This window comes from Mastomys coucha, unplaced genomic scaffold (genome assembly GCF_008632895.1).
Source record: "Mastomys coucha isolate ucsf_1 unplaced genomic scaffold, UCSF_Mcou_1 pScaffold20, whole genome shotgun sequence".
Lineage (NCBI taxonomy): Eukaryota > Metazoa > Chordata > Mammalia > Rodentia > Muridae > Mastomys > Mastomys coucha.
In genome coordinates this window covers 108,682,514-108,704,061 of record NW_022196903.1, presented here as the reverse complement: position 1 = coordinate 108,704,061, position 21,548 = coordinate 108,682,514, and the positions used below count along the sequence as shown (strand labels likewise).

At 43.3% G+C, this 21,548-nt stretch overlaps 1 protein-coding gene across 5 annotated transcripts in view; it reads right to left on the bottom strand.

The window, feature by feature from the left end:
* Nucleotides 1-1,335: 1,335 nt before the first annotated feature.
* The window catches only part of Pparg (peroxisome proliferator activated receptor gamma), a 130,940-nt gene continuing 110,727 nt past the window's right edge, over nucleotides 1,336-21,548 (bottom strand). For 4 of the 5 annotated variants that reach the window (XM_031382998.1, XM_031383000.1, XM_031382999.1 and 1 more), the window contains 2 exons: nucleotides 19,148-19,598; nucleotides 1,336-2,345 (listed from right to left, as the gene is read on the bottom strand). In XM_031382998.1, coding sequence (XP_031238858.1) covers nucleotides 2,098-2,345; nucleotides 19,148-19,598 — 699 coding nt within the window. In that variant the 3' untranslated portion in view covers nucleotides 1,336-2,097. The remainder of the gene's footprint in view (nucleotides 2,346-19,147; nucleotides 19,599-21,548) is intronic. The other variant, XM_031382997.1, reaches the window with a different exon arrangement.

Sequence of the window (21,548 nt, the reverse complement as noted above, 5' to 3'; positions counted from 1 at the left end):
TGGAGATACAATTTCTTTCCAAGAGGATGGAAAGATCTTTCTTGATGTTTTGGCTTGACAGCCCCCCAACTCTAAAGTTGTAGCCTCCTGGGTAGAAACACCACTTTTTACGGTAAATGAAGGGATTAAGTTAGGGCATGGGAACAGTCATCCTGGAGAGTGGAGATCTCATGGTCATTCAGGAACAGGGCATGTTTTAAAGACCTCACGTACATCTGATGGCTTTAACAACCCAGAAGCCTCTAATGCTAGGGAACAATGTATAACCTGCTTGCTGGCATTTGTTGCAAACATAGCATGGATCATGAGCCTTTGAGTTTAGTAAAGTAAGGGATCTCTGGGCTGATGGGAAGAGTCACAGTATCTCTGCTGTCTATGTCTAAGGCCAGGGAGCAGCAAGGCCACCCTCGCCCTCTTCTGCTCTGTTGTTCTTTCTGGTTTTCTTTCCTGTAATGCCTTTTGTTATCTTTCTTGCAGATTCTGAATTCAGCATCATCCCTGAGTCCTGCCTCTGAGTCCACAGGCTCCTCTCTGACTTGTCAATATTCATGAATCTTCACTTCTCCACAAACCATCCCCTAGCATGTGATCAAGAACCCAAACCATTCATCCATTGCAAGATTAGTTACCTGCATTATAATGCTTTAAGAGTCATGTTTTTCTTCTTAATTGAATGATATGATCATTTTGGCAGACTCTTTAAAGTCTTAAAAATAGTTATTATCTACTTATTTATTTGTGTGTAGAGGTCAGAAGACAGCTTTTGTGAGCTGGTTCTTGACTTGCAACCTTTTGAAGCAGGGTTTTTCTTGTTTCTACTGCTGTGAATATTCCAGCTAACTGGCCTGAAAGCTTCTAGGCCATTGTCTTGTCTCTGCCTCCTGTCTCACCATGCAAGTGTTAGGATTATAGATGCATACTATCAATCCAACTTTTTATATGTATTCATGGTTGGGAAGCAGGTGATCAGCCTTGTATGGCTTGCTAAGGCATCTACCCCTTCATATTTTTAAGTAAAAATATGTATGTATATGTATGTATATGTCATGTGCGTGTGGATACCCAAAGAAAGCTTCAGATAGTTACAGGTGGTTGTGAGCTACCTGATATGGGTGCTGGGAAGTGAATGGGGCAGCCAGTATTTTTAACCGTTGAGCCATCTCTCCAGCCACCCACTCCCTTTGCTTTTGAGATGGTATTTTAATGAATTATTGAATTTTATGACTCTTCCCACTTTTGTCATGATTTCCCAAATATTATAATACAGCTTACAACATTTCCATTGTGTTAGGTATCATAAGTATGTAGAGATAGTTCCAATGAAAGGAGAGAGTGTGCAGAGTTTATTTGCAACATTTCGTGTTTAAAAACTTGAACACCCATGGGGTTTGGTACCTTCAGGAGACCTGGAGCCAGACCCCATGATTGTGGAGGGATGACAATATGTTAAACAGGTTGCTGGTGATGCATGAAAACTGTTAGAGTGGGAGAAGTTTGGGTTCTTGTGAAAGCATGAGGACCCGAGTTCAATCCTTCTCCTCAAATCCACCTAAACATGCTAGACAGGGTGGTGATGGGCAGGTGGGGACAGGTGGTTCCCCAGAGCTCACTGACCAGTCTAACCTAATTGGTTGGTTCTAGGCCAATGAAAGACCCTGTCTCAAAGTAGGTACATGACAGTCCTGAGAATGAACAAGCCAGCTTTAGAGCTGTCTCTGGGCCTCCATACACATGCATAGAACCTACACACACATAAACATATATATGAGCACATATGCATGTCAAAGAATGAACAAGAAAGAAAGAAGAAAAGAAATAAAATGAGGGAAATCCTTCTGCACACCTGTGATGGCAGAACGGGACACATACATTCACTCTTTAAATACTATAAACAATCTCATAATGTGGTAATTTTTAATATTAAAAGTAAATTGTAAATGTATCTTTATAAACAATATGCATAAAATAGATCATGTTCTAAAACCTTTTGTTTTTAAATGCTTTTTCACAGTAAATTTCTTAGGTGTCAGATTTTTCCCTCAAAATAATAGTGCAATCGATAGAAGGAACACGTTGTCAGCGGGTGGGACTTTTCTGCTAATACAAGTCCTTGTAGATCTCCTGGAGCAGGGGGTGAAGGCTCATGTCTGTCTCCGTCTTCTTGATCACATGCAATAGCTGCACGTGCTCTGTGACAATCTGCCTGAGGTCTGTCATCTTCTGGAGCACCTTGGCGAACAGCTGGGAGGACTCCGGGTGGTTCAGCTTGAGCTGGAGTTCCAGGGCCTGCAGCAGGTTGTCTTGGATGTCCTCGATGGGCTTCACGTTCAGCAAGCCTGGGCGGTCTGGGAGAATGAGAAGACAAAGAGAGGCTTTGTCAAACCTTCTCTGGGGCTCTAACCTGGTTTCCCACTCCCCAGGCTGGAGGTGAAAACCAGTCCTTGAGCTGTTAGCACATGCTCTACTGCAGAGCCAAGGCCTCTATCCCTGCCCTGTTTCTTAAGCAGGTTTGAGGAGTGAGGTTCTGCAGCTAATGGGCAAGACCCAAGGATGGAATCAAAAGCTCAAGCCCTTCCCAGCCAGGACTAACCAATGTGACACCATTAGGAGCATCCTGTGTTCAACCCAAGGCCTCTTCTGGAAGCATGCTTCTCTTCTCAGAAATCACATTTCCAACCTTTGCTCCTTCTACCTACATTCTCATAACAGCTTCGAATAAGATTTTCAAATGTATGCCTTGCTGTTTTTTGCTTAGCACAAGCACATCCCATTTCGGCAAGATAAAAGACTGCTTCACTTTGGTGGGGTCCTCCCCTCCCTACAGGGCAGCTGGAATGTCTTCTGAGTGGTGAGATTACCAGGGTTTTTCATCAGTCTTATTTTTTTCCTTCTACCTTTTTTTGTTTTGTTTTTAGGGAAGGTCTCACTGTTGCCTAGGCAGGCCCCAAACTCCTGAGCATTCTCAGCCCTCCTGGTTCAGCCTCTCTGTCTGCAGCTACAGGAGTGCAGTGTTAGTACTTGGTCGGACACCCTTGTGTCAGCTTTACCAAACCAGGAAGCATATGCTGCTGATGCTTTGCCACAGTGTGACATTTGCTGTAGATTGTGGTGAATATGTTTTGCTTTTCATTTTCCAAGAGTTTTAAAGTTTTAAATTTATTTTAGTCAGGAACATTGGTTAAATTTTATTGACGGCTTTTAAATTTTTCTATCTAAAGAGATATGATATCTGAAAAGATACCATTTTATCTTAACCTAGTATAGTGGATCACATTAACAGATATCCTATGTCCTTGCACTCATTTGTTAAGGTCTTATTCGGGGCTTGGTAATATCTGTGGGTGATGTGGTTGGGAGTGTTACAGTCTGAGCCAGCCATTGCCTATTTGGGCAGTAACTGGGAACCAGCCTTATGAGTGGAGCTCTGTTTTTTTTTTTTTTTCTTTCTTTCTTCAATTTTAACTGCCCCTCTGTGGTTTCTTGGAGTTCATTTGAAGAGCCCTCTGGCTGTGGTAACAAATCCTTCACTACCTTTAACTTTTCTTCTGCAGCTTTTCATCCACCTAGACTTTTTTATAACATATAAAGTAAGACAAGTAAATTCTTTAGGATGGAGTTGTACATGATATTCTACTCTAATCTAGAATCTACTTTTATTATACATTGTAAAAATGTTTTCATTAGCTAAATTAATTGTGCATAATGGTGAGTGGGCTTCATCATGGCATTCCCACACATGCACATTATGTACTCTGACCTGTTATTCTCGTGGCCCCTCCCAGCCCTGCTGGACCCTTCAACTAGTCCCTCTTCTGTTGTCCTTTCCTTTTGATAAACTAATGGAATCTACCCTTTTTATGCTTCTGAACTCAATGCTTTTTGTGTTTTCTCATTTTAAAATTCCATTTGTAAAAGACATCTATTTTTCTTTAAAGTTTTCTATTAAGCTTATTTATTTTAGCTTATGTGTGTGCTTTGTCTGCATGTAAGTATGCACACCACACACACACCTGCTGCCTTTGGAGGTCAGAAGGCATCAGATTCCAATGGGTATGAACTACTGGTGGGTGCTGAGAACTGGATCTGAGTCCTCTACAAGAACAGCCAGTGCTCTAAATCACGGAGCCATCTTTCCAGCCCTGCCCCCTATTTTTTCATTAAGATATAACCTTTAGTTTTATTAATCAACTTAAAATTATATTTTTGTTTCAATGTTTAACTCCTTTAAAAAATAAATGTATTCATCTTTCTTGTTTTTTTCTCCTTTCCTAATTTCTTGATTTGAGTGCTTTACCCTTTTAGTTTTGGGATTGCTCATAATAAGCTCATTAGGGCTCTAAACTTTCCTCCAGTGTCACTTTGGTCTCATCCCACAGGCTTTCAGGAACAGGTTCTCATTGTTCTTTTAAAACAGCCTATCTCAGAATGTTAGCTTTACTTTTTTAACCCAAGAGCTATATAGAAGTGTGTTTTAAATTTCCCCGCCCCACTCTCAAGACAGAGTCTCACTATGTAGTTCTGGCTAGCCTAGAATTCACTGTATAGACCAGGCTGGCCTAGAACACACAGAGATTTCCTGCCTCTACTTCTTGAGTGCTGGGATCAAATGTGTGCTCTACCACACCCACGGCTTTGAAATTTCTGAGTAAAGTGTTTGTGTTTGGGTTCTTGTATTCTAAGTTTACTGTGTTTGTTAGAATATACAGATTTTCTCCTTAAGACCTACTGAAAGTAGGATTCTCTCCAACATTTAGGACCCACTCAGCATCTTGCATTGATTCCTAAGGTTAGTCCTGCAGGTTGCTCACTCTGTTAAGTGTTGCAGCTCCTCCCCCTTCACCATAAACTCCTCACATCTTTATATCCTGCTCATCTGCTGCTGTCTCTCCCCCAGTCTGCTTCTCTAGTTATCCTTCTGCTCCAATAGCAGCAAGGTACTTCTATTCCAAACTCCTCCAACATCCAGCTCCTCAGACAGTCTACTCAGTGCCTGCTGCCGAAGCCTCTTCACTTCATAGTCACTAAAATGGAGCACCAGTGGGGTGGAATGCCTTCTTCCCACCCCTTCTCTCTTGCCCTCATCTTTTTATTCTGAGCCACATAGCGCCTTACGACCATCTCTGCTCTCAGCGTCTGAGGTTACATTTGCTGGGTGGTTATATATTTCCCGGATTGCGCTCATCTGATCCAAACACTAGAACTTAAGTCCTCCTTCCCTTGTGTTGCCAGCACTGCATTCTTTCCTGCTGTGCCCAGGAAGTAGCAGTATCCTGATGTCTCTGAGCCACCAGTGGATGGATACCCAGTGAGCTCTCAGCTGGTTGAGTTAATGAGTAAGTGGTTGTTGTGGCCAACAGTTCCAGATGGAAGAGTATATTGTAGCTGGTGAACAAGCCTGAAGATAGAATCACCATAGCTGGGCAGTGGGGGCGCACACCTTTAATCCCAGCACTTGGGAGGTAGAAGCAGGCAGATTTCTGAGTTCGAGGCCAGCCTGGTCTACAGAGTGAGTTCTAGGACAGCTAGGGCTACACAGAGAAACCCTGTCTCGAAAAAAAAACAAAAACAACAAAACAAAACAAAACAAAACAAAACAAAACAAAAGGTTGAATCACCACAGTGAAGACGTCTGCCATGAGTGGTGTTTTGCTTTGGCATATCTAATACACTCTGGTAACCTTTATCCACAGGAGAACAGTGTGGTCTCAGGGTGGGACTTTGACAACATTCTCTCAGTTTTGATTCTTTTTCTTTACAGAAGAAAACATGTCTTTGGTATGACTTTTTTTTCTTCTCTAACATATCCCATCAATTGGATTAAGTAAGGTTTCCTTTGAAATTCTAGCATTAAATAAAGGACCATGGGACTAATAACAACAATGAAAAGTCTCAGGCTCTGAGAACAGAACAAATGACTTAGTCCTGGCCTAGAGAATCCACCCCTGGAAGTATTGTGTCTTTCTCAGTTCTGACACCATGATGAAATCACGTGGACCAGCAAGGCAGTTCAGCAGGTAAAGCTCTTGTTGCTGTGCAACCCCAATGCCCTGAATTTGAACCCTAGAACCATATGAAGAAGGAGAATAGACTATCTTCTGACTTCTATATATGTATCATGGTTCTCATGTGTGTGTGTGTGTGTGTGTGTTCACATACACTCACAATAAAGAAATAAACATTTCCAAAGTTAAGAAATCACTGAAGCTTCAAAAAAAAAAAAAAAAGCTGGATTTTAGATTGGGGCTCTGGTATAATGACTATTGCCCCCCACCACCACTTTAACAATATCTCAGGTTTTGAAAGCCTAAGGCTATGTGAATGTGTGTACATTTCAGTTCTAGCATCTTGTGTAGGCAGGGTTGAGTGAGGCTCCTGGGCCCACACAGCCAGTTCTGGAAGCCTGGGTTCCCCGGCCCGTTCTCCTTCCTCCTTTTTGGACAGCACTAGTGGGGACAAAGCAGCTGAAGAGCTCATATGAATGAACACAGGGTCTCTGTCAAATGATGAGACCCTGGCTTGCAAATGATGGGCTGGAACCTGGCTGGGAATGAAATGCAACTGGCTGCTCCAGGACTGGAGAAGGATCTGGTTTGGATTTTCAGACTCTTCTTTGGCAAGTTACTCTTTATGATGTGATGGATGATGTTTGGCTGAAGGGCTGAGATGCTGTGGCCACAGATTAAATATATTTTCTCCAGTGACAAGTTAGATCATTTATTGATCAGCCTAGCTGTCCCCTTCCCAAATCTCTGTTCAGGGAGCACACAGTTGAGGAAAGAGGCCACAGAGTAGAAAGGGCCACATTTTTGTCTTCACCAGCTCCATGACCTTGGGTCTGACTATTAAATTTGTTGGGCTCAGTTCCCTCCTATGTATACTCTATCAGTGATCTCTAAATCACTAATTCAAAAGTTCTAAGATGCATTCTCATCTGTAACTCCCTCTAGTATACAGTTCACATAATTCAACTAGGGAAATAAATTTAAAAATTGAATTGGAAAAGTGCATTCATAGGCTTACATATTAAACATAGAACCAGCTTATTTAAAAACACCACTATCCCCTCCACAAAAAGCCAGTCTCTTTCGGTCTTAGGTCAAAGGCAAAATGAATCTATCAATTGTTCCTCTGCTTCTGTGCCTCATGGGCTTTGGGACCTCTTCTGCTCTCTTCCCTGTTTCTCCTTCCCCCTTCCTCCACAGTTCCCTTGGACTGTCAGTGAGTTGAGACTGTGCCATAGACAAGCCCCCAGAGCCTTTCCATCCTTCCCTTTCCTCTACTCCCTGGGGCCCAGGGCCTGCTAGGACATTCTCTGAAAGGCTATCTGAGGTCCTTGTACCTTGCGGAGGTGAGAAGCAGGTCTGGAGTAGACTCAGGGTCAAGGGCTCTGTGCTGGCTAGGGCTGCCCAGAAGGTCCTTTGGGGAAGCCCTGTTGACTCACACACTCCAGGAGGCTGGAGTCAGTTTTTACATCCTTACTCCCCAGGCTGCAAATTGGGAAACAATCTTTCCGGTCTTCATTCACACAGTCCTGGGATTGATTAGAGAGCAACTGATTTGGGCAGATCTTCAAAGCTTCCATCTTATCCAGATCTGGTTCTGCTTTGAGTATAGGGCTTATCTGAAGCAGACTCAATGCTAGGCCCTACTAGGACCTACTCACCTGGGCTGCATTCCCCTAGCACAGGTTTTCTCAGGAGGCTCAGGCCCCTACAGCAGCAGGCCACAGGTCAGGTTTCTTGAAGGACAGGCAGGAGGACAAAGGCCAGTCCTTCTGTCTGGTCTCTTAGGAGATGTTGCCTGCGACTTCCTACTTTCCTTGCTGGCTTGTGATGGGTTAAAGTGGACTGTACCTAAGTCCTTTCAAGGGAGATGTCAGTTTGTGGGGCAGCTATATACTGACATAACCATGAAGGACTTCCATCCAGGTGTGAGGAGCACTGAGGAGGAGAAAGGGTTATCAGAGACTCAACACTGCAACTAAACTTCTTTTCCAACTACTACACCATTTCTTTTATTGGATGACACCTTAAGTTTCAAGATGGGTTCTCAGGGGACCTGGACCTGGACCTGGAACCTGAAGACTCAAATGTTGTCTTCCTTCCGCTTAAGTAAGTTTTAGTGTGCTTTTGGAGAACTTAGCTCATCTTTCTGGGGAGAGTTTGCTTCTGAAGGCAACCACACCACATCTCTCATAAGGCCATAGTGAATTACAGGGGTAAGAACACTAGAAGTTCTTACTCTTTGTGTTTATTCAAGCCTTGCTACAGGGTGGGGCCAGGTCAGTGAGGGCAGGGTAGCCTGTCAACAGCTGGGAAACAGAAGGTTTGGAGTTGCTTTTGGTAAGAATGGAAATTTGGGAGCATAAGAAAATAATTTTTAGTATAGACATGTTTGGGGTTTAGGCAAGTTCTCACGAGTCTCACAGTTGAAAACAAATGTGTAGGATGGCTCCAGAAGAGGCACAAAGCAAAAGAACTGCGTGTCCAGGGACGTATGTTGTGTCCTGGGACATATGTCTTGTTGAAATGATAGTCGGGGTTTGGGGGTGCTGTTTTGATCTAATCTTCAGAATCATAGTGACTGTTAGACTGTGAACAGAGTAAAGTAGCTATCGCAGGGCGTATGGCCATACTCTCCCACTATCTCCTCCTTAGAAAATATACTATGCAGGAGAGCTGGATCTAGTACAGGGATCCATATTAAGATGAACTGGTGAGATTAAACCCAACATATAAGTGTCCCATGTACTTGACCTGGGATGGGACTGTCTAGGTTTTGAGGGCAGTTGCTGATCTAAATGTGTAGCTCTGGATCAGCAGTGGCAGTTTTGAGTACCAGTGGGAGCTTTGACTTTCCAATGTTGTGCATCATGGTGACCCTGGGGAAAATCTATGAACTTCTCTTTATTTTCAGTTTTCTTGTTTTGAAGAAGGAAGTTGGCTCAGTGGAGCACACCTGTTGTCCAAAATACTCAGAAACTGAGGAAGGAGAATTACTTGGGCCCAGAAATTTGAGGCCAGCTTGGGCAACATAGCAAGAACCTGTCTAAATAAATAAGTAAACAGTTGCACTGAAATGTTTGGCTAGCATGCATGAATTCAATCCACAGCACTGCAAAAGTAGTTTTGCTTACATATGTATGTATGCACACGGAGGTGAGCAACAGTCTCAGGCATCCTTCCACAGGTGCCATCCATGGTTTCCTCCCTCCCTTCCTCCCTCTCTCCCTCTCTTCATCTCTCACTCCTTCTCTTCCTCCCTCCTCCCTTCCTTCCCTCTTTCCCTCCTTTCCTTCCTTCCTTCCTTCCTTCCTTCCTTCCTTCCTTCCTTCCTTCCTTCCTTCCTTTCTTCCTTCCTTCCTCCCTTTCTTCTTGGGTTTGCTATGTGGAGCCCCAGGGACCATCTATCCCCACTTTCCCAGTGTTGGGATTATAAGCACTGGTCAGCATATCTGGCTTTTAAACATATTTATATTATTTACGTGTGAGAGGGGTAGTGAATAGATACCATCTGTGTGAGTATCTGAGGAGGCCAGAAGAGGGTGTTGGATTCCCTGAAGCTGGAGTTACAGGTAGTTGTGAGTTTGTGATTCACCTAATATGGGTGCTGGGACTTAACTCTGGTCCTCTGAAAGAACAACAGCAAAGGCTCTTAATCACGGAACCATCTCCCCAGCCTCATAGCTGGCACAAACAACCACATACACACACGAAAATAAAACAAAACAAAACAACCTGGGCTCTGGGAATTGAATTCCTGTCTTCACACATACAAGGCAGGTATGAACTCTCTCCTCTGCTCACTATGAAGGTAAATAATGGTTTTAAGCAGAGCTAGAATGGTAAAGTAAATCAGCTTTCTGAGTACTGAGTGTGTTAGCTCATGCAGGAGGCTTCCGAGCTTTAGCTCAGGGGTTACTCCTTCACTTGTCTCTCGCTCTGCTGTGCCCCTGGTTTTCCTGGGTTCTCTCTTCCCTGCTCTTCTTTCCCTTAGCTATTCCCTTCTTTTCAGCTTTCCCTTACCTTCTCTGTTCCAGATGTTTCCCTCTTTCCGATCTGGGCTGAGGATTTATTAGGAATGTTAGCAGAGTCAACCTAAATTAATGAGAGGTTTGACCAACAGATGATTTGAGGCGTGGGGTGGTTTACTGCTGCTATCAGAGAAATCAGGGTGCAGTAAAACAGAAGCCTTGCAAATGCTTCACAGATAGATATCATCTGCCTGCTGCAGGACGCATTGTGCACATGTGGCTGGTGGACTCTCCCTCTGATGCAGTGAAACGTTCTTACACTTCCCTGTCCAAGCAATGATTTCACATTAATCAATGCTTTCTCTATGTTGGATAACGACAGGCTTAGCAGGATGGCAGAAGGGAAAACCACAATTAAATCTGGTATCTGCCCATCAATGGCCAGCAGCTCCACATTAACATGCCTCAGTCCCCATCTCCACAGAGCCAGTTTGTCCCTCTACAGGACCTCCAGGGAACAGAGCCTGGGTTTGATTCTCTTTCAAGGTCTTTGAGGATGGAAGTGGGTTTTCTGAGTTCTGTCTTGGCGTTGGGCAGTCCTTGTGATCCTTCTAGCTCTGCTGCCCTGGTCACTCAAGGCTCAGCCATGTGCTCTGCTACAATTCTATTCTTTCTGTGTTTTCGGTAGTTCTGTCAGGATTGGTAGCTAGCTGGGGTGGGGATATGGGCAGAGGAAGAAGGGTTAGTGGAAGAAAGTAGACGAGTGACCTCTCCCGAGGCCCCCTCCAGCCAGGCACATTGCTGCCCTCAATGTACCTGGTGGCTCTGCCAAAGGAGACAAAGGAGGATGGGCTGAGAAAAGGACTAAGAGCACCTCTGTGGCTTTAGACCCATGACAGCAAACCTGAGACAGTAGCCTTATCAACTTCAGATTTCCCACTCCTCTCTCTCCTCTCTTTTTTTCTTTTGAGAAGAACTTGTGATTGCAAACCATAGATACGACTTCCTAAACACCTTAGTTTCCTGCAAAGTCAAGGGAATTCTGGGAGGGGGAATGCACAGTCCTGGCTTCCCCTGTCTCCCTGAGGGCCCAGGATTAGGGGGTTTTGATCCTCCTTCTTTGGCTCCTCCTTCTCTGTATCTCTTTCCCTTTGAGTTTTGTTCTCAATCTGCAACTAATCCCCTTAAAGTGATAGCTGATAAAAGGATTAGCGAGAGCTCCCTAGGGGTGTTTGCATTGTAGGAAGGGATTTTATGGACGGTTGGTGGAATTTTAAGCCATTTGACTGGCAGGACAGTGTGGAGCTACTTTAAATGATACCACACAGGAGAAAGAGGAAATTAGCATTCACTGTGTGCATAGCAGTGTCCCAGGCACAGTGCCAAAAGCTTCATATAATGCTATTTCACTTGCTCAGGGAGCTGATAAGGAAGTTAAGGCCCAGGGAGGTCAATAATTGCTGCAACCTCACATCTAGGAAGTGGGGGGAGTGGGGCTTTCGGACTCTTGTGTGTGATTCTGGAGCTTACTACCTGACCTATCTAGAGCCGCTGTTGCAGATGAGAAGTTTCTTTTGGGCTGCAGCACAGCCCTTACACCCCATGCCCAACCTCTCTGTTAGGTGACCTGAGGACCCTGGGTTCACTCTTCCCCACTTGCAGCTGAATGGTGCCCATCTGGAAGGCTGCCTGGGTCACCCAGAGTTTAAACACACATTTTGAGAGTCCAAAATGATAAAGCGCTCTGAAAAGCCACTGTGACTGGCTAAGGAGCCTCTTCCTTGACTGCCAGTGTGGACAGGAGTGACTCAGCAGTTCCACTTTCAGTCCTGTCTGTCTCAGACACCACTGTTTGCTCAGTCCCAAGATGATGGCGGTCTACCTAGCCTGGGCGGAGGAGGAAGTTTTATTTCTGGAGCAGTTGCAGATAAGGGGTCTTCCATCCTCTACAGACAGAAGCCTGCACATAGATTCTCAATGTATGCCTATCTATGGGGTGACTCGCAGATGTTTCACTATTTCCCCCATTACCCCATTCTTGTCCCCAGATCTCTGGTTTTTAGTGTTTGGTTGCCAGTTGCAAACTCATAAATATACCTCACCCCTGTCATACCAAGTACATGAGGTTATGAAAACAGAGAACTAATGGGACATTTCTCAAAGTGAACTCAAAGTGAGTCATTATTCAAAGCCATTCTGCCAGTCTCATGCACAGTGTAGGTAGGAGTCTATTAGATATGTTAGTCCTTAGTAAACCAGCTATTACTCTGTGACAATGGCCATCTTCTGATGGGGGACGGGAGACATGGTAACACTGGATGTCCAGCTCAAGAGAAATTAGATGCCCTTCTTTATTTTTAATACCTGAAAAAGAGTTGGAAAAACAACTTTCTCAATGGGGAAGGAAGTTAAATATTTAGCTGGCATAAAAGAAGTAGGAAGCTAGCATAATGCTGAGAGTATAGCTCAGTAGGGAAGCCTGTGCTCACATGCATGAGGCCATAAGTTCAATCCCCAGGACTACTAAATACACAAAAATGTCGGCTTATTGCTATTTATACTTATTTTTAATGCCTAGTTTCAAAGTAGTTTGGATTTTGTCTCCTTTTCACTTAACTACTATGGGAGGCATTCTCAGACTAATGTGGGTATAAAGGCCGTGGGCTGAGTAGAGTCAGAGTGTGACTATGTGGGGGCTCCACTGAGACACATAAAGGCCGCTTTTCCAGAGATATGTGCCATACTGTCCACTATAACTCACAGAAACCACTCTGTAGTAAAACGGAAGCATGGCGCATGTACTCAAGAACTCAAGAGTAACTGCGGTACGGGGTGGAAGAATTCTCCCAAAGCTGGTAGCTGGCCCTTCTGCCCCACGTTATCTGCAGTGGCTCACTGGGTCTGAGCTGTTGAACAAGGTAACAAGGTGCTTTGCAGTGGCCCTGAGTAAGTGTCTATCTGTCTGACCTACACAGAGTAAGTGTCCATATGCTCAGTTGTTTCTCTAGACACAGCATGGTACTTAACAGTTTTAAATCCTCTCACCAGTGCATGTATGTCTGTGCTCCACCCACTCCCCACCTGAGCCCTGTGCACACGGACGTCAGGGGTTGGCATTGGGTATCTTCCTTACTCTCCACCTTACTTTTTGAGAAAGGGTTTCTCACTGAATGTGGAGCTTGATGACTCAGCTTGTGTGGCTGGCCAGCAGGCACAGGGCCTTCCTATCTGTGTTTCCAGTGCTCGTTTTACACTCCTCATAAGCCAAACACAGAAGGAAGCTTTTTCCGTGGGTGCTGGAGATCTGAACTTAGGTTCTTGTGCTTGCACAGAGAGCACTTCACCAACCAACCAATCCCCCAGCCTGCATTTATAACTTTCCTTTGTATCATTTACGTCTCTTATGACCTGGCATATGACAGTCTGGTTAAGTGGAAACATATTCTTTTTTTTGTTGTTGTTGTTGTTTTTTTTTTGTTTTTTGAGACAGGGTTTCTCTGTGTAGCCCTGGCTGTCCTGGAGGAAACATACTCTTTTAGCCATTTGAAGTTTACTGTCTACCTTTGTGGGAAGCTTTGCAAATGATTGTGTTCAGGTGGTCATTATATGACAAATGTAAGAACTGTAACGCTGGCATTCACCTTATCACCAGCCTAAGACCTTTCTCCAGCACTTTTCAAAGGCAAGCAAAGGGTTTGGAAAGATGGCTGCTCAGTGGGTAAAATGATTGCTAGTTAGTTAAAAATTATGTCCTAAGAGGGCATGGATATCAGTAACAATATGTGAACATTCTTTTTTTTTTTCCTTGGTTTTTTTGAGACAGGGTTTCTCTGTGTATCCCTGGCTGTCCTGGAACTCACTCTGTAGACCAGGCTGGCCTCTAACTCAGAAATCCACCTGCCTTTGCCTCCCAAGTGCTGGAATTAAAGGCATGCACCACCACTGCGTGGCTATATGAACATTCTTAATTATGATCTCTTGATAGCTTCTAAAGAACTCTAAGACCAAGGCAATTAAGCTCTTTATCTCAATTACTCAAAAGGCAACAGAATTTCAAAGGAAGTACATAGAGATGGCCATGGGGATGATGATGATGGTGGTGGTGGTGGTGGTGGTGATGATTGCAGTGCTGGTGATTGAACATGCCCAGTTACGCACATGCTCAATGTAGGTTCTGTCATCAGGCTACATCTCTAGCACCAGCCTGCCTATACTAATGGGTCTGAACTTGGGCTCCATCAATTAGTAGCTCTGTGACTATAGGCAAGTGACTTGATCTCTCTGAAATTCCATTTTCTCCACCTATAAACTGGGGTATAGGCTGCACAGAGCTTCAGCAAAGATAGATGAAAGACTAGGCATAGAGTACACATTCTGGATGTTTGGGATACTCAACAAATAGGGGCTACTGCTGCCATTTCGTTAATTATAAGCAGCTGTCAACTTATTCCAGGTGTTGTCTTTGATTCTGTTTTAAGTCTAATGATTCAACAAATATATCCTCTGGCCATGGTCCATGATGAAGTCCTGGGGCCCAAGCTTTTGACTTGACAGAACAAGGCCAAATTGACAAAGAATATTAAGTCTTCTTCGATGGGCAAATGTATACCTATGGGAGTACGAGCCCCTTCAACATACTCAACAGTCAGTCACTCAAAGAACAGTCATTCTGAAATGCTTAAACAAGGAACATTGCTGGTCTTCTGGAAAGAGCAGGGGACACTCTGTAGGTGGTTGGCAGAAGTCGGACTCTAGAGGGTAAATAAGGGGGTCGATAACTTGCCATCTGTTGCTGCTGTAGGGATAGTTGCAGTTTTCTCTGTCACTCAAACAGCAGTGGCAGTTTGCCTTGAAAAATACATTGTAAAGCCCAGTGGATTTCCTCCTTCATATCTTAAAAGTTTAGGACAAATCAAAATAGATTCCAAGCTGTTCTGAATTAACAAGGGCTTTTTCCTGTTGGAGAGTTCCAGCTGGACCCTCCGAGGGTTTTCTTTACTACACAGCACATACTCAAGGGGGCAAAGTGTCCTGTGGAGTGTCCTGGAGTTTGCCAGATTTCCTGAGCTTCACACTTGGCATTGGCCATGGAGCAGAGCTTGAAAGCTTGCTAGCAAGGCTGGCATGGGCCTGTGGCGCCACTTGCAAACATCTCCTTGCTGGATGCAGTTTTATTACTCTTGACACTACCTTCCCCAACAGTAAGACTAGAAGGTGCAACGGAAGCTATTATCTCCTGGGATTACAAGGAAGTGCTCCCCTGGCTTCCAGGCTCAGGCCTTAAGGAAGGAAGGTGTCTGTGGGAGTGGGGGTTGCAGCTACCAGCTGCTGAGAGTGAACTGTGATCCTGTATCCAGGAAGCACAGGGGACAGGACTACCACAGAGACAGGACATTTGGCTTTTAGCCAGTCCTACTACTGTTCAGTAGGTATCAGATTTGAACAAATCTGAGTCTATGACCTTTACTTTTCTGCCTGTGAAGTGAGAATAAAGACATGGCTGCATTGCTGGGAGGCAATGGGAGACTGGCTATGAACTGCTCTTAAGAAGTGCTAAGCTTTGGCTCTGAAGTACTGCTGTCCTTTTTATTCCATTTCTTGCTCCAGCTCAGAGGAGACAGAGACTTTGAGAACTAGGTCATCTCTCTCAGCAAGCTGGCTGCAAGAGCTGAGTTCACGAGGAATTGCTAAACACAATTCAAATCTAAGAACCAGATCAACAGGGTCAGCAGTGTTTAGTGGATAGCAACACCTATTTACCCAGCAAATCCCCAGTTGGGTCAGATTGATACTTCTATCTACAGTCTTCCTCTTTGGTCTTTCTAAGCCCTCTCTCCTCAGCTGTGATCCCAGATCTTACACAAGAGCTCACCATTTCCCCAGCCTGAGCTCCTAAGTGCTTTCAGCAGAGCAGAAGCTCCAACATGACTCTAGAACAGCTCAGAATGGATCGGTTGGTTCTTGGCCAATGTACTTTTTTTCAAAATCATTAAAACAATTGACAAACTTCTGAAGGCTGAAGAGATAATCAGCCATTCTTGTTAAGACTGGATGGGGCAGAGCTCTGTTTCTGGAATTAAACCTTTGGTTTACATGGTGTTTTCTCTTTCTGGAATTTCAGAATAAGGAAAAACAACCAAGCAAAGGTTAATCTGGAAACTGTCTTGGGATAATGATCTTACATCTATGGATGATGAGAACTTACTGGAAGCTAGTCCTTGGACTGGGAATGTATGTTGGACAGCTTTTACCTGGCCTGCACACAACCAGCCTCTCTGAGGAAAGAGGAGAATTGCATTCCTGTGAACTAGACAAATGTGGGCCAGTTTCACTCTTGTCTGTTACCTGGATTTAGACTTCACCTAAAAATATCAACTTTGGTCAGGGAAGGCCTTTCCTTTTGTGAGATGGAAACATGTCAGTGGTAAATCCTCTGCCTTGAGGAATTCTAGATTTATCCACAGGGGTTAAAAGATCTTAACCCCTTAAGATAATCTGGCAGGCTGCACCCTTGGGAATATCTTTCATTGTTGTATGGGTCAGATGAGATCAGGATCCTGGTTTTTTAAAGACTATCCTGTGAAAGGCCAAAGGAATCATTTATACAGAGTCCTTGTTACTGGTGCCATTTTAGCTCTTATACACTAATATCAGTTAGTAAATACAGCATCAAATCCAAGGATAGTATTCATAGTGTGGTCTCTTGACCAACTAGTGAATGGTGCATGCATATATATTTGTGTGTATACATGCATATGTATGTACATGTACATGTGTATCCATGCTTGTGTGTGTAGTTTTATTTCTCTGGTGCTTAGAAACTTTGCATGTATCAAACAAGCACTCTTACACAGAGTTACTGCCCCCAGCCCATCATGGCTGTTTCTTGTTTAGACCTTTCCTACTTATACTGTAAGAGCTTTGAATGGTTTTTCCCAAATGCTTCCCTTAGTATCAGTGGATATAAATGACTGCAAACTTTATGGAAAGCAATTTGCTTAAGTAACAAAAAAATATGCATAGCTATGAATTCCATTCCTGGAAATTTTTAACCACAAAATTACCTGAGATTTAGATAGAAATTTATATAGAAGAATATCCAGTAATCATATTTTAGAACATTTTTCAATTAAAGATATGTTGGCACAACCATATAATCTCAGCACTGAGGCACATGAGGCCCAAGGATCAGGAGTTTGAGGCCAGCTTCAGCAACATAGTGAGTTCAGAGTAACTGAACTGAGGCTTGAGCCCCTGAGAACCTGTTTCAAAGAACTTAAACAATGAAATAAAATAAATAAAAACCAAAACAAGAGGATATAATTTCTGCAACCTTCTATGTTTTCACTATCATTCAAAATGATAGTGTAAATATACAGGGAGATGATTTGGTCTGTGAGAGGTCCTTTATAGAGTATTTTGTGGTTATTAATGGTGCTTCTGAGGCTGGTAGTATAACTCAGCGGTAGACATGTCTGAGGCCTTGAGTTTAATCCTGAGCACCAAAACTTCCTAAAACCCAACTATTCAACTCCAAAAAAGTGTTGCTTCAGAGTCTGAGGGTATGCCTGGGCAATAGATGCTTGCCTGTCACTTCTAGGTGCTGGCCTGGCTCTCAGTTCCATTCCCAATGTATGAAGACAGCACAAAATGGAAGTGACTTATCACTTGACACTAATCTTTGCCATACTACTATCTGTTTGCTCCCCAAGTCATGTGAGGCAGCTCCTTTGCTTTGCACAGAATAGGAGCTTGGAGCATGGACTCTGGAAGCAGACCAAAAATCCTTATGCATCTTTCTTTAGACAGGTTTCTCTTACTGGGTAGCCTGGTTGCCTGGAACCCGCTAGATCAGGCAAGACTTGGATTCATAGAAATCTGCCTGTGCTGGAATTAAAGCTGTGTACTACTATGCCTGGCTCCCCAGCTGCGTCTTACACTGGTCACATCACTGTGAGTAAGGCCACATATCTTCTACTGCTTTGGTTTCCTCACTTAAAAAAAAAATAGTACTCACCTCACTGAGTCGTTGTGAGGCTTTAATGTGTAGGAAGTGCTTAGAACCCTGCCTGGCATTACAGCAGCCTCCTTAGTGTTGGCTTTTAGTGACCTTAATAATTACCATGCACCTCACTTGAAAGCATCTGCTCTCAACTGAACAAAACTAACCACCAGACCACATTCTTTATCCAGGGCAATAATATACCTGACACCCTCAGAGTCCCCTTCCCCACAGGTAAGTTTTCACAAATAGGTTAATTCACAGTTTACGTAGAAAGTACACCTAAAGTCAACTACAATACGAGAACTCATCATTTAAAAAAGCAAAGTTTTTTGTTTGTTTGTTTTAAGACTAAATAGCTTATTCTGGCCACTAACTCCAAGATCCTTTGCCTCAGCCTCCTTAATCGTCGGATTCTAAGTGTGCGCCATCATATCTGGCTCAAAGTTATTTTTGTAGATGGAGATGAAAGCAGAAAGTTCTACTTACTTGGAAACAAGAGAGAGAACATTGAAAGTAACATTTGGTATAAAGTGTGTCTTTTGGAGTTGATTAGTTAGATTAGATATTTGTAAGGCCCAAATTTCAACATACTGCCAAGTAGCTCAATTTCTTTCTTTGTGGTGTGCTCTTGGGTTCACACTGTATTCATAATCACAGCCAAATGCCTTACAAAGGCATAAAAGGGAAGCCACTGGGAGAACGGCAGGAGAGAGAAGGTGGAGTTTAGCAAATACACATTCCCTGATTCCTGATGCAGAGAAGGTGGGCTGGGAGTGTTAACTGGGCCAAGATCTCACAGTGCTGCCTGCTGTACACCACAGAAGCACCATCAAAGTTAAGTTACATGGGTCATTACTAAAATGAACTGAAGACCAGACTGGCCTTTTGGGAAGAAAGGGGGCAAGACAAGGAAAAAGAACACGAAAGAAGTAGAGGGCATTTGTCTTTCATGATTGGATTTAGCTGGAGAAAAGCAGTGTGATGAATAAACTCAAGGAGCCTGGGATCCCCACAGCCTTCACTCTGCAAGCCTATGGTTCTTAGCTTGGGGAGTGACACGCTTATGGCGCCGTGCCATTTTACGCACAGCCAGTAAAAAGGACACAACTCCACCAACAATTCCACCACAATCCCACCTTCTTAGGCAAAAATCAAAAGATGAATCTTACCTCCACTGAGAATAATGACAGCTATAAATATGGCCAAGTCACTGTCATCTAATTCCAGTGCATTGAACTTCACAGCAAACTCAAACTTGGGCTCCATAAAGTCACCAAAGGGCTTCCGCAGGCTTTTGAGGAACTCCCTGGTCATGAATCCTTGGCCCTCTGATATGAGGACTCCATCTTTATTCATCAGGGAGGCCAGCATCGTGTAGATGATCTCATGGACACCATACTTGAGCAGAGTCACTTGGTCATTCAAGTCAAGGTTAATGAAACCGGGGATGTTTTTGGCATACTCTGTGATCTCTTGCACGGCTTCCACAGATCGAAACTGGCATCCTTGAAAAATTCGGATGGCCACCTCTTTGCTCTGCTCCTGCAGGGGGGTGATATTTTTGAACTTGATTTTATCTTCTCCCATCATTAAGGAATTCATGTCATAGATGACAAATGGCTGCAAATGAAAAAGGGAAAGTGGCTGAGTTCCTTGTTCTGTGAGAGCACCACCCTAAAATCATTCTGAAGACGATTTTGTATATGTGTTTGCTTTGCTGAGTAAAACTGTGAAAGATGAAGGCACTTAAACAGGAGAAAGGCTCTTCCTAGTCACTATTGATCTGCTGTGTGCAAATATTTTGTCAACTCTGCTCTTTCTTTCTTCTACTTGTACTACTACTATGTTACCCCGAGACTGACTAAATACACAAAAAGTCTGTTGTCTTTCTTGAATTTCAAGAAAACATGTGTTTAGCCTTTTTTTTAAAAAAGAAAAACAAACAAAAACTAAAAAAAATAATTAAAACAGCTTAAAATTGAAAAGACCCACTTGAACATAAACTAATCTTGCAGCTTTAGATTAAATTTACTCAGACCACAAAGGAAACACAGTGAACATATAAAATCTATTTCACTATAAAAAACATCAACTGAAGCAGATTAAAAATATTGAGCCGCGAAAATGTCTATTTTTTCTGTGCTCTGGAAGCCATCTGTTTCAGAAAATGCAGCAGTAGCAGGCCTGTGGGTAAAATACTGCAAAGAATAGTAAAATAAGAACGGTTTTGAGCTTTTACTTTTTGTAGTTTTGAAGACCGAACCACAAAGCCTATTGTATGCTAAGCAAATGCTTGGTCACTGAGCTGCAGCCCCAGGTCTGAACTTACATTTTAATATAGGTGTTCTTAGGGATCAACTAATAAGTAAAACAAAGGGATCAACTACTCAGGTTTATAAACAGGCTGCTTTGAAAAGTAATTCATGTTTGTCATGATACTCTACTCCCTATTTTTTTTTTTTTTTAAAGAACTAGCCAAAGGCTTATGATCATTGTGAAACTCTCAAGGTTGATCAACTAGAAGGAACATTCTGCACTTATTACATGTACTGAACCTAGAAAGAGATAACCTTAGTTTTATTAAATAATTTATATAGCTGAGCATTGGAATAAAAACTGAGGCTGTCTGGGTCCTGGTTTTTGGTCTATGGTTAACTTTGCTTACCGCCCCCCACCCCCCAAGATTTATTTATTTTTCTCTTATGTGTATGGGTGTTGACCTGTATGCATATATGTGTGTCATATGTGTATCTAGTGCTTGTACAGGTCAGTGTGTCAGATCCCCCAAAACTAGGGTTATAGATGGTTGTGAGCCTTGTCAGCTGCTGAGTGAGGGCTAGCTAGTTACCTATATGACTTAGGGTAAGTCATTTACCCTTCTAAATTCTCAAGTTTTTTTGCTTATTTGTTTATTTTGTTTTGTTCTTTTAAAGGTTTATTCATTTATTATACGTAAGTATACTGTAGCTGTCTTCAAGACATTCCAGAATAGGGAGTCAGATCCTGTTATAGATGGTTGTGAGCCACCATGTGGTTGCTGGGATTTGAACTCAGGACCTTCAGAAGAGCAGTCTGTGCTCTTAACTGCTGAGCCATCTCTCCAGCCCCTTTGTTTTTGTTTTGAGATAGGATTTCTCTGTGTAGCCCTGGCTGTCCTGGAATTCATTCTGTAGACCAGGCTGCCCTCAAACTCAGAGATCCACCTGCCTCTGCCTTCTGAGTGCTGGGATTAAAAGCATGGTGTTGGGAAGTTGACAAAATTGGAGGTTTCCATTTCTTTTCTAGAGGAGACTCTAGTTGTACTTCTAGTGTGTATTTTCTCTCTCTCTCTCTCTCTCTCTCTCTCTCTCTCTCTCTTTCTCTCTCTCTCTGTGTGTGTGTGTGTGTGTGTGTGCTTAAATGGCAAGATGGGGTGGGGGTGAGTTGCACAAGTGGCAAGAGTAGCCAGCTTCAAGATGTACTGGCTAGAGGTTTAACTATGGGCTCTTGCAGATAAGCGTCCCTGATTTTCACCAAGTTCAGTCTGTTCCATACTGAGGACTCTTAAACTGAGTAGATTTCCAAATGCTT